Source organism: Gadus chalcogrammus, chromosome 13 (assembly GCF_026213295.1).
Source record: "Gadus chalcogrammus isolate NIFS_2021 chromosome 13, NIFS_Gcha_1.0, whole genome shotgun sequence".
Classification (NCBI taxonomy): domain Eukaryota; kingdom Metazoa; phylum Chordata; class Actinopteri; order Gadiformes; family Gadidae; genus Gadus; species Gadus chalcogrammus.
Window position 1 is genome coordinate 159704 of NC_079424.1, and position 12950 is coordinate 172653.

Below are 12950 nucleotides of genomic sequence, written 5' to 3' on the forward strand. Positions count from 1 at the left end.
ACACACACACACACACACACACACAAACACACACACAATTTGCACATGCGCACACAACACACACACACATGTAACGAAAATAAATTAGAAAAACCATAACTAGAAAAGACAATTTCTGAAGACATTTTGACGTGAATTCTGGATGGTGAAGGCACTAGAATGTATCGCTACTCTAAATGATCTGGAGTGTTTAAGGGTTGAAGGCAGTTTATCCAAATTGTAAAGTTTTTTCATTTCCAGTTTGTACAATTCTAGTTCATCCTATTGTAGGTCCTCCAGTGTCTGCGGGTTCCTGAGGTACCTTGAGGTCGTTGATGTGCAGGAACTCGTCGATAATGGCCTTGGACCTCCTCTCCACCTCCTCCTCCTCAGGGAGCAGCGGGCAGTCGGGGGCGGCGGCCGGCCCAGGGCGGACTGACAGAGGACAGTAGTGATGGGTCAGGAGACAATAACAGGGTTAGGGTAACCCTAACACATCAATACGATGGTTATTATAATAATAATATACTAACATGGAGGTTGTTATGTTAGGGATAATGTATAGAACGCCAGTCATTATCGAGAAAATAAGCCCAGACAGGGCGAACAGGACACCGACGCGCAGCGGAGGTGTCCTGTTCGCCCTGTCTGGGCTTACTTACCCTGTCTGGGCTTACTTCCCAAAACAAAACAATTTATTTACAATGTATTTGTTACCAGCATTCATAGTGTTGATCAGCAGAGATATAGTCCGCCCAAGACGTTGACGTCGTCGCTATAGCTCTATAGACCGTATCACCTCTATAGACCGTATCACCTCTATAGACCGTATCACCTCTATAGACCGTATCACCTCTATAGACCGTATCACCTCTATAGACCGTATCACCTCTATATCACCTCTATAGACCGTATCACCTCTATAGACCGTATCACCTCTATAGACCGTATCACCTCTATATCACCTCTATAGACCGTATCACCTCTATAGACCGTATCACCTCTATATCACCTCTATAGGCCGTATCACCTCTATAGACCGTATCACCTCTATAGGCCGTATCACCTCTATAGACCGTATCACCTCTATAGGCCGTATCACCTCTATAGACCGTATCACCTCTATAGACCGTATCACCTCTATAGACCGTATCACCTCTATAGACCGTATCACCTCTATAGACCGTATCACCTCTATAGACCGTATCACCTCTATAGACCGTATCACCTCTATAGACGTATCACCTCTATAGACCGTATCACCTCTATAGACCGTATCACCTCTATAGACCGTATCACCTCTATAGACCGTATCACCTCTATAGGCCGTATCACCTCTATAGACCGTATCACCTCTATAGACCGTATCACCTCTATAGACCGTATCACCTCTATAGACCGTATCACCTCTATATCACCTCTATTATCACCTCTATAGACCGTATCACCTCTATAGACCGTATCACCTCTATATCACCTCTATTATCACCTCTATAGACCGTATCACCTCTATAGACCGTATCACCTCTATAGACCGTATCACCTCTATAGACCGTATCACCTCTATAGACCGTATCACCTCTATATCACCTCTATTATCACCTCTATAGACCGTATCACCTCTATAGACCGTATCACCTCTATATCACCTCTATTATCACCTCTATAGACCGTATCACCTCTATAGACCGTATCACCTCTATAGACCGTATCCTCCATCTCGTATTGCTGCTCCAGCGCCCCCGGTTCTCTCCAGGGTGTTCTGGGGCTCTTACCGGCCTCCTTGGCCCGGCTCCTCTCTGGCTCCGCCTTCTCCTCGGGGGGGCTGGGTCTGCGGGGCTCCTCCCCCTCCTTCTCCTGGGGCCCCTCGGGCCCCTCCATCAGGTCCCTGGAGCTGCCGGCCCTGGAGACGGGCCCGGGCCACGACGCGGGGGCCGGGCTCAGGGGCTTGTCGCTGCGCTCTCTGCCCGTACTGCGGCTGGGGACGGAGGAGGAGGAGGAAGAGGAGGAAGAGGAAGAGGAAGAGGAGGAGGAAGAAGAAGAAGAGGAAGAGGAGGGAGAGGAAGAAGAGGAAGAGGAGGAAGAGGAGGAGGAAGAGGAAGAAGAGGAAGATGATGAAGAGGAAGAGGAAGAGGAGGAGGAAGAGGAGGAGGAAGAAGAAGAGGAAGAGGAGGGAGAGGAAGAAGAGGAAGAGGAGGAAGAGGAGGAGGAAGAGGAAGAAGAGGAAGATGATGAAGAGGAAGAGGAAGAAGAGGACGAAGAAGAGGAAGAAGAGGAAGAGGAGGAAGATGAAGAGGAGGAGGAAGAGGAAGAGGAGGAAAAGGAAGAAGAGGAAGAAGAGGAAGAGGAGGAGGAAGAGGAGGAAGAGGAAGAGGAGCAGTACATTAGTGATGATCAACTGGTAGAACGTTTACGGGTTAGGGGTAGATTCCCAGTAGTGCAGCCTGTGCCAAGTACTTATCGCAAGCATTGTGAACGGTCCATATGAACGGTAGATTATATTGTTCCATTGGAAAATAGTGGCAACATTATATTAGACAGCAATATTAAACTTAACTCCTTCTAGCATCTTCGACCTCGCCGGACCAACTCCCAGAGCTCGAGCAGCATTACGGGATCTCAGTGTAGACTACATGTAGTAGCTACCTACGGCCTGGCCTGTAGCTACTACATGTAGTAGCTACCTACGGCCTGGCCTGTAGCTACTACATGTAGTAGCTACCTAAGGCCTGGCCTGTAGCTACTACATGTAGTAGCTACCTACGGCCTGGCCTGTAGCTACTACATGTAGCTGCTCCTCTACTCCAGCTGCAGGTATGTACTACACTCTGCAGTCTGCTGCCTCACAACTCTTCCTCTAACACACGTACCTCCCCAGGGCTCTCCGCGAGTCGTAGTCTGCGTTCTGGGCGGGGGCCGGGGACCCCGGGACGGGGGGGGTGGCCTGGAGGGCCGAGTACCGGTTCAGACTGCTGCCGCCGGACCTGGACCCTTCTGATGGGAGAGGGAGAGCACACGGTGGAGACCATGAGACCTAACCCTAGACCATGAGACCTAACCCAAACCCTAGACCATGAGACCTAACCCTAGACCATGAGACCTAACCCTAGACCATGAGACCTAACCCTAGACCATGAGACCTAACCCTAGACCATGAGACCTAACCCTAGACCATGAGACCTAACCCTAGACCATGAGACCTAACCCAACGTAGACCATGAGACCTAACCCTAGACCATGAGACCTAACCCTAGACCATGAGACCTAACCGTAGACCATGAGACCTAACCGACCCTAGACCATGAGACCTAACCCTAGACCATGAGACCTAACCCTAGACCATGAGACCTAACCGTAGACCATGAGACCTAACCCAAACCCTAGACCATGAGACCTAACCCTAGACCATGAGACCTAACCCTAGACCATGAGACCTAACCGTAGACCATGAGACCTAACCCTAGACCATGAGACCTAACCCTAGACCATGAGACCTAACCCTAGCCCATGAGACCTAACCCTAGACCATGAGTCCTAACCCTAGACCATGAGACCTAACCCAAACCCTAGACCATGAGACCTAACCCTAGACCATGAGACCTAACCCTAACCGTAGACCATGAGACCTAACCCTAGACCATGAGACCTAACCCTAGAACATGAGACCTAACCCTAGACCATGAGACCTAACCCTAGACCATGAGACCTAACCCAAACCCTAGACCATGAGACCTAACCCTAGACCATGAGACCTAACCCTAGACCATGAGACCTAACCCTAACCGTAGACCATGAGACCTAACCCTAGACCATGAGACCTAACCCTAACCGTAGACCATGAGACCTAACCCTAGACCATGAGACCTAACCCTAGACCATGAGACCTAACCCTAGACCATGAGACCTAACCCTAGACCATGAGACCTAACCCTAACCGTAGACCATGAGTCCTAACCCTAGACCATGAGACCTAACCCTAACCCTAGACCATGAGACCTAACCCTAGACCATGAGACCTAACCCAAACCCTAGACCATGAGACCTAACCCAAACCCTAGACCATGAGACCTAACCCTAGACCATGAGTCCTAACCCTAGACCATGAGACCTAACCCAAACCCTAGACCATGAGTCCTAACCCTAACCCTAGACCATGAGACCTAACCCTAGACCATGAGACCTAACCCTAGACCATGAGACCTAACCCAAACCCTAGACCATGAGACCTAACCCTAGACCATGAGACCTAACCCTAGACCATGAGACCTAACCCTAGACCATGAGACCTAACCGTAGACCATGAGACCTAACCCTAGACCATGAGACCTAACCCAAACCCTAGACCATGAGACCTAACCCAAACCCTAGACCATGAGACCTAACCCTAGACCATGAGACCTAACCCTAGACCATGAGACCTAACCCAAACCCTAGACCATGAGACCTAACCCTAGACCATGAGACCTAACCCTAGACCATGAGACCTAACCCTAGACCATGAGACCTAACCGTAGACCATGAGACCTAACCCTAGACCATGAGACCTAACCCAAACCCTAGACCATGAGACCTAACCCAAACCCTAGACCATGAGACCTAACCCTAGACCATGAGACCTAACCCTAGACCATGAGACCTAACCCAAACCGTAGACCATGAGACCTAACCCTAGACCATGAGACCTAACCCTAGACCATGAGACCTAACCCTAGACCATGAGACCTAACCCTAGACCATGAGACCTAACCCTAGACCATGAGACCTAACCCTAACCCTAGACCATGAGACCTAACCCTAGACCATGAGACCTAACCCTAGACCATGAGACCTAACCCTAGACCATGAGACCTAACCCTAGACCATGAGACCTAACCCTAGACCATGAGTCCTAACCCTAGACCATGAGACCTAACCCTAGACCATGAGACCTAACCCTAACCGTAGACCATGAGACCTAACCCTAGACCATGAGACCTAACCCTAACCGTAGACCATGAGACCTAACCCTAGACCATGAGACCTAACCCTAGACCATGAGACCTAACCCTAGACCATGAGACCTAACCCTAGACCATGAGACCTAACCCAAACCCTAGACCATGAGACCTAACCCTAGACCATGAGACCTAACCCTAGACCATGAGACCTAACCCTAACCGTAGACCATGAGACCTAACCCTAACCCTAGACCATGAGACCTAACCCTAGACCATGAGACCTAACCCTAGACCATGAGACCTAACCCAAACCCTAGACCATGAGACCTAACCCTAGACCATGAGACCTAACCCTAGACCATGAGACCTAACCCTAGACCATGAGACCTAACCCTAGACCATGAGACCTAACCCTAGACCATGAGACCTAACCCAAACCCTAGACCATGAGACCTAACCCTAGACCATGAGACCTAACCCAAACCCTAGACCATGAGACCTAACCCTAGACCATGAGACCTAACCCAAACCCTAGACCATGAGACCTAACCCTAGACCATGAGACCTAACCCTAACCCCTTCTGCTGCCACAGCCACATGTACCATGGTGGGGTTAATAAAGGGAATCCTATCTCATTGCTTTAGCTTAATGGCTCTAATGCGGAGTCTACTGCCGTGGAGTTACGCACATCATTTACATTCGGATCCATCTATACCTAATCTAACCATCTATAATAACCAATGAGACTTAAGTAAGTTCCCCTGTGCTCTAAGCTAGACTCAGGTTAGAGCACAAGGGAACTTACTCAAGTCTCATTGATGCTAACCTATGGGTCACCTGAGTCTATCCTAAGCTAGGGTCACCTGAGTCTATGCCAAGCTACCTGTGGTCTCACCTGAGTCGCCGGCCTTGGCTCCTCCACTGCTCCCCTTTATCCAGCTGACCCGAGGTCCTAGCTGGATCTTTTCATCCATCTGAGGCTGTGGAGACAACGTAGGACCCGTTAGTGGAGGTCTACCCTGGGAGTAAAGACATGGACCTAGACTGGAGGGATTCTCAGTGGAAACCGACCGCCTTCTTAAAGGTTGTATCAGCGATGTTGGTGACGTCTCTTCTGTTGGTATTGAAGTGAGATCCCAAACAAACAGAGCCCGCTCGCCCCTCCCTTCTGTGTTTGGATCCAGTAAGAACGATCATGAACGCAGCGCAAAACCCCAAAAGACCCACCCCTTGTTGGTGGTTGGAATACTATTTATTTTGGTTTGGAGTGGTTGGTAGTACCATTTGTTTTTTTGTACGATCTCGCAGCGCAGGATTGCAAGGAAAGATCAGATGAATGGGATCATTTTGTTTCGGCTGATACAACCTTTAAATTGTAATCAACCCCAAGTTGAACTTTGGCCTTTATTGCTCTTTATTGGCCGGTGTTGTTGTAGGTGTGTCGAGTTGACCACCTCACATCTGTAGGTGTAACAGCAGTCCTCTGCCATTCACACCTAAAACAGAACATAGCACATCACCACCGGCAGTACCCCAGGCCTCCAGCAGGGTGTCCCACTGAACAGCCCATAATAGAGACCAGATGAGGAGTGTGAGGATGGGGTTGTGGTGAGATCGCCAGAGGATGGGGAAGAGAGCAGACTAATCTAGGAACACAAAGCAGCCGTGTGATGGTCACAGCAGAGATAATGTGTGAATGGCAGCATTCAAGTACAGTAGGTCCGCTATGGAAGATGTTTACGTGCTGACAATGAGAATAAATTAACTCCTGACTCAATTAAGGAACTTCAGAGTAAAGTTAATGTAGCATAATTAGCAGTAGATATTCTAGATTATACCAAAAGGATCTAGCCACAATGGGTCAAACAAACCACTGAGGTTAAATCATTGTCATCGTATGAGAAATTAGAGATTTCAACTCTGTTCTCCTGGTTTTCTAGGAACGGCAGTCAGTGGTCTGGGGAATGAATGCCAAACACAGCCACAAACAGGCTTTATGGTGCGTTGGATGGACCCTTGGCTTGTTCTTTCACAACATGTTTTTTGGAGCGTTTAAGTGTCTTCTGCAAAAGACGACAAAATGGGATTTATAGCCACAGTGGTTCCAAAACAAAACTACAACCACGAAACTGGGGGTGGCATTCAATCAGAGGGCGAGAACCCGAGGCCTCATCCCAGCCCAGACGTCCTCCAGAGAACCAACCGGAACCTAACCCGAACCCGAGGCCTCATCCCAGCCCAGACGTCCTCCAGAGAACCAACCGGACCCTAACCCGAACCCGAGGCCTCATCCCAACCCAGACGTCCTCCAGAGAACCAACCGGACCCTAACCCGAACCCGAGGCCTCATCCCAGCCCAGACGTCCTCCAGAGAACCAACCGGACCCTAACCCGAACCCGAGGCCTCATCCCAGCCCAGACGTCCTCCAGAGAACCAACCGGACCCTAACCCGAACCCGAGGCCTCATCCCAGCCCAGACGTCCTCCAGAGAACCAACCGGACCCTAACCCGAACCCGAGGCCTCATCCCAGCCCAGACGTCCTCCAGAGAACCAAACGGACCCTAACCCGAACCCGAGGCCTCATCCCAGCCCAGACGTCCTCCAGAGAACCAACCGGACCCTAACCCGAACCCGAGGCCTCATCCCAGCCCAGACGTCCTCCAGAGAACCAACCGGACCCTAACCCGAACCCGAGGCCTCATCCCAGCCCAGACGTCCTCCAGAGAACCAACCGGACCCTAACCCGAACCCGAGGCCTCATCCCAGCCCAGACGTCCTCCAGAGAACCAACCGGACCCTAACCCGAACCCGAGGCCTCATCCCAGCCCAGACGTCCTCCGGAGAACCAACCGGACCCTAACCCGAACCCGAGGCCTCATCCCAGCCCAGACGTCCTCCAGAGAACCAACCGGACCCTAACCCGAACCCGAGGCCTCATCCCAGCCCAGACGTCCTCCAGAGAACCAACCGGACCCTAACCCGAACCCGAGGCCTCATCCCAGCCCAGACGTCCTCCAGAGAACCAACCGGACCCTAACCCGAACCCGAGGCCTCATCCCAGCCCAGACGTCCTCCAGAGAACCAACCGGACCCGGACCCGGACCGGGGCTGGGAGGAGCCCGTGAGGAGGTAGGGAGGGAGGGAGGGAGGAGCCCGTGAGGAGAGAGGGAGGGAGGGAGGAGGCCGGTGAGGAGGTAGGGAGGGAGGGAGGAGCCCGGTGAGGAGAGAGAGGGAGGGAGGGAGGGAGGGAGGAGCCCGGTGAGGAGAGGGAGGGAGGGAGGGAGGAGCCTGTGAGGAGAGAGGGAGGGAGGAGGCCGGTGAGGAGGTAGGGAGGGAGGGAGGAGCCCGGTGAGGAGAGAGAGGGAGGGAGGGAGGAGGCAGGTGAGGAGAGGGAGGGAGGGAGGGAGGGAGGGAGGGAGGAGGCCGGTGAGGAGAGGGAGGGAGGGAGGGAGGAGGCCGGTGAGGAAAGGGAGGGAGGGAGGGAGGAGCCCGGTGAGGAGAGAGGGAGGGAGGGAGGAGGCCGGTGAGGAGAGAGGGAGGGAGGGAGGGAGGGAGGGAGGGAGGGAGGGAGGGAGGGAGGAGGCCGGTGAGGAGAGAGGGAGGGAGGAGGCCGGTGAGGAGGTAGGGAGGGAGGGAGGAGCCCGGTGAGGAGAGGGAGGGAGGGAGGGAGGGAGGGAGGGAGGGAGGGAGGGAGGGGGCCGGTGAGGAGAGGGAGGGAGGGAGGGAGGGAGGGAGGGAGGGAGGGAGGAGGTGCAGGAGCTGACCTTGGAGATCTTCATGAGCTTATTGGGGTCGATGGTCCTGCTGTTCTTGGTCATGGGCACCGTGTTCCAGGTCTCCTCCCTGGGGGCCCGCGGCTCCCTCTGGTCTCTCTGCTCCCGGGGGTCTGGGGGGGGGGGGGTAAACAGCGGCGTTCAGACCAGGGCGTCAACGAGAATCTTGCGATCAGATAAAAGGCTGCCATGTCCGATGTCGTTGTCCTAATGATCAAGTAAGTCTGTAACAGACAGACTTCAAATATAAAGATGACTTTACTGTATTAGTGGAATATATCTTTGACTGGAATACTTTTTCACACACACATCGCTTATCCAACTCCTTGCTTTGACTGCTTTCATGGTCTGACATGAAAGCAGTCATTTTACAGGATGGTGGAGGCGGGATTGTGCTTATATTCAGTATAATATTGGTCTTGGTTTGTTGTTACATTTTATATATATATATATATATATATATATATATTAGTGCTGTCAGTTTAACGCGTTAACGTTAACGCAAACCAATTTTAACAGCGTAATTTCGCAGTTCATGGCCCACCTAGGCTGTACCACTTTGGGTTAAAAAGTGATAAATCTTCAAATGTGTAAAAACAAAAAGTGAAAAAATAATCCTGCTTCCTTTAAGCATAGTCAATATTAAAAAAAAATGCAGTCTGAGGCATTATTCCTTCTTCTTTTTAACATGGATAGTAAATAATCCCTAACCCTGGATTTTGCAACTTCTGCATTGCCTAGGGAGAGTTTAGAGTCTACACTCTCTCAAGGCAATGCAGACATCCTCATCTTCTTTTGTTTCATCAAGTATGGTAGCGAAATACAGTTTCTGTCGTGTTTTATTTGGCATTTTGTAAATCCATTTATTTCGGTTGGAAGACTCATTGCTCCTTGCAAGGGGCGTTGGTTGTAGTCTTTTCGCTCGGTTCTAGCCCTACTGTTGACACGGAGAACCGAGCGAAAAGACTACAACCAACCGGTTCAATGGGATTTACGGAACGCCAAATAAAACACGACAGAAACTGTATTTCGCTACGATACTTGATGTTGGTAATACCGGAATTGTCCTTTAAACATGCGCTGATCACGTGAATGCACAACTTTTTTCAGCCGATCTGCGAATCACTTGCGTCCCGAACCGTGAGGGTTGATCCTTGCGGATCACAGGTAACCCGCGATCCGTTGCACCACTAATATATATATATATATATATATATATATATATATATATATATATATATATAGGAGCTGAGCTGCAGCGCAGCAGGGCCTGGTAATACGGGGACAGTTAGGGGAACATGAGGAACGGTCTAGGCAGCGTGGGATGCTTCATGTTCAGAACAACCAGGAGTACTGGGAGGAACCAACCAAACACGACAGGAAACAGCATGTTCTTCAGATGGGCTTTAGCTGCTTATGGAACGTCCTGATGTTAGGTCTTTAGGGCCCCCGTATTAGCTCCTGCCATCACCATGCTGGCTCTGAGGTCTCCAGGGCCTCATGTTCCGTATTCAGAGCATGTTTCTCTGGAACTAATGAACAGGGAGACCTCTCGGCTCTAACTAGCGCATGGGATCCCCCACCTCTGTGTGGGCTCTGAGGTCTAATGGGAGCTCTGTTTCGAGCACTAAAACGAACGCATGAACAGGCGTCCATCTTGGCTCCATCTACTGCAGGCGATGAGCCCTCCATGCTGGCGCCTACCTGGCCGTCGCTTGGCGGCGTCCTTGTTGAGCAGCTGCTGCTGCACCTTCCTCTGCTCCTCCTGCTCCTCGATCTTGGCCTCCTTGTGGATCTGCTCGATGGTCTTGGGGCCCTGGTCGGCTCTCCTGGACACCCAGTCGTGCTGCGGGGGGGAGGAGACGGGGGGAGGCACCGTCACCACAGAGATAAAGGCAAAGGCCTGACGAGATCTAGGGGTGTAAGGTCAGGACCATTACACTGAAGCTTTATTCATACACGGCGTCACTCACCAACCGCAGGTCTATAATGTCTTGTAACATGAACCGTATCCGTGACGACGTCTTCCGCTCCTTGACAATCTTTTCCATCTGACGGAAATACTGATCCATGCGTGGCTGGAGTGACGAGAGGGACCAGAGAGACATTTAACTCAGTCGATTGTTTTCTTATTACAAATGCCAGAGTAAACTCAACATTCAGACCAGATCTGAAGGCCTGCGAATGCGGCAGTAAAAAAAGTTTCTGAAATAATTACCATTAAAAGGACCTTGAATTCATGAAAATTAAAGAGGGGAAACTGGGGGATAATCTGAATGCAATAGGAAAAACCGGCATTTAATGCAGCGTAATGCGTGAAGTGGCCTCTTTACGTAATGCAGAAGGCCCACGTACCACATCAGCTGAATAATGAGTATCCCACAACTCAAATGCAGGAACAACGGCTCTACATTGAAGCCCAATATATTTGCCTTGACAATCGAGATCTGTGTTAAAGATAATATGAATCCACGGTCCCCAACGGTCATTACAATGGAGCCATGTGGTTGGTGTCAAGGCTGAGACTGGCTGCTCCTCTTAATCACAGCAGCAGGAAGCTGCTCCACCCCGCGGCATGGCTTTACCCAAGCCTGCTCAACAACCAGACCCATGGAACTCTGCATGTTTATATGCACACAAGAAACAGGGCTACCATCGGAACGTTTCAGGTGTCTTAACTGCTGCCTGAGCCAAATAAGCCTGCTCACAGACCAGTCCGTGACCGACTGGGCAGAGCTGGCTCACCTTGGCTTTGGCGAAGTCCAGGTCCTTGCCGATGGTGGTGAGCAGCCGGCAGAGGCACTCCAGTGACTCCTGGTCGTGGTTCTTCAGCAGCTTGACCACGCAGTCGTGCATGATGGCCTCCGTCAGCATCTTCAGCTTGAAGAGCTCCCCGATGAACTTGATGTTCCCGATGGAGCGCCGGCGAGCCTTGTCCTTAGCCTCCTCCAGCTCCGCCTGGAGCTGCTCCCGCTCCGAGGTCTGGGAGGGGGTTAGGGTGAGGGTTAGGAGGGAGGAGGAGTGGGGGGCAGGGGAGGGGAGGGGAGGAGGGAGGAGGGGGGAGGAGAGGAGGAGGGTGGGGCAGCGCAGGGGAGGGGAGGAGTGAGGAGGGGGGAGGAGAGGAGGAGGGAGCAGAGGGGAGGGGGGAGAGGAGTGGGGAGCAGGGGGGAGGGGGGAGAGGAGTGGGGAGCAGGGGGGAGGGGGGAGGAGAGGAGGAGGAGAGAGGAGGGGGGAGGAGAGGAGGAGGGAGCAGAGGGGAGGGGGGAGAGGAGTGGGGAGCAGGGGGGAGGGAGGAGGGGAGGAGAGGAGGAGGAGAGAGGAGGGGGGAGGAGAGGGGAGGGGGGAGAGGAGTGGGGAGCAGGGGGGAGGGGGGAGGAGGGAGCAGAGGGGAGGGGGGAGAGGAGTGGGGAGCAGGGGAGGGGAGGGGGGAGGAGAGGAGGAGGAGAGAGGAGGGGGGAGGAGAGGGGAGGGGGGAGAGGAGTGGGGAGCCGGGGAGGGGAGGGGGGAGGAGAGGAGGAAGGAGCAGAGGGGAGGGGGGAGGAGGGGAGGGGTGAGGGGTGAGCAGGAGAGGAGGGGAGGGGGGAGGGGTGAGCAGGAGAGGAGGGGAGGGGGGAGGGGTGAGCAGGAGAGGAGGGGAGGGGGGAGGGGTGAGCAGGAGAGGAGGGGAGGGGGGAGGAGGGGAGGGGTGAGCAGGAGAGGAGGGGGGGGGGGAGGAGGGGAGGGGGGAGGAGGGGAGGGGTGAGCAGGAGAGGAGGGGGGGGGGGGGAGGGTGGAGAAGGAAAACAGAGAATAATTCAACAAACCACCGTGCAGAACGTTACCACTGAGAGCATAAACAGCCCTATCTGCAACCTTAAAATATACTAATGATATCAAATACATCAACTTAATAATCAAAGTACTTCACCAGACACTCAGAAACAGGTAGAACTGAACTGAGAATCCATTACTATAAAGAGTATAATGTTGTGTTGATCAATGGCTAAAGGTCCCATCACTAACCGCGTGGGATGATAGCTTTGCATTCATTTGAATGTTGAAGCGTGAGAAGTATAATCGTTTGTGAAATAGCGTGCCAGCCCCTCCTGGACCCTTCATTGCCTTCAGACTCCTCCCTTACCCCCAGAGGGGGGCCGGCCCTGACGGGGGTCATTGAGGTCAAACACCCCCACCCCTAGGCTATCCCGCCCCATAGAATGCGTGCTTTATACCGATGCATCATTACAGGTTGATGATCCACCAGAGCGCTGCGTGTTTG

At 52.5% G+C, this 12950-nt stretch overlaps 1 protein-coding gene across 1 annotated transcript in view; it reads right to left on the bottom strand.

The window, feature by feature from the left end:
• The window catches only part of LOC130402226 (eukaryotic translation initiation factor 4 gamma 3-like), a 67965-nt gene that overhangs the window by 9143 nt on the left and 45872 nt on the right, over window positions 1-12950 (bottom strand). The window contains exons 20-27 of the mRNA XM_056606368.1: window positions 11438-11674; window positions 10666-10770; window positions 10397-10538; window positions 8684-8805; window positions 5813-5897; window positions 2850-2973; window positions 1755-1957; window positions 302-414 (exon numbers count right to left, since the gene is read on the bottom strand). Of these exons, the coding sequence (XP_056462343.1) occupies window positions 302-414; window positions 1755-1957; window positions 2850-2973; window positions 5813-5897; window positions 8684-8805; window positions 10397-10538; window positions 10666-10770; window positions 11438-11674 (1131 nt within the window). The remainder of the gene's footprint in view (window positions 1-301; window positions 415-1754; window positions 1958-2849; window positions 2974-5812; window positions 5898-8683; window positions 8806-10396; window positions 10539-10665; window positions 10771-11437; window positions 11675-12950) is intronic.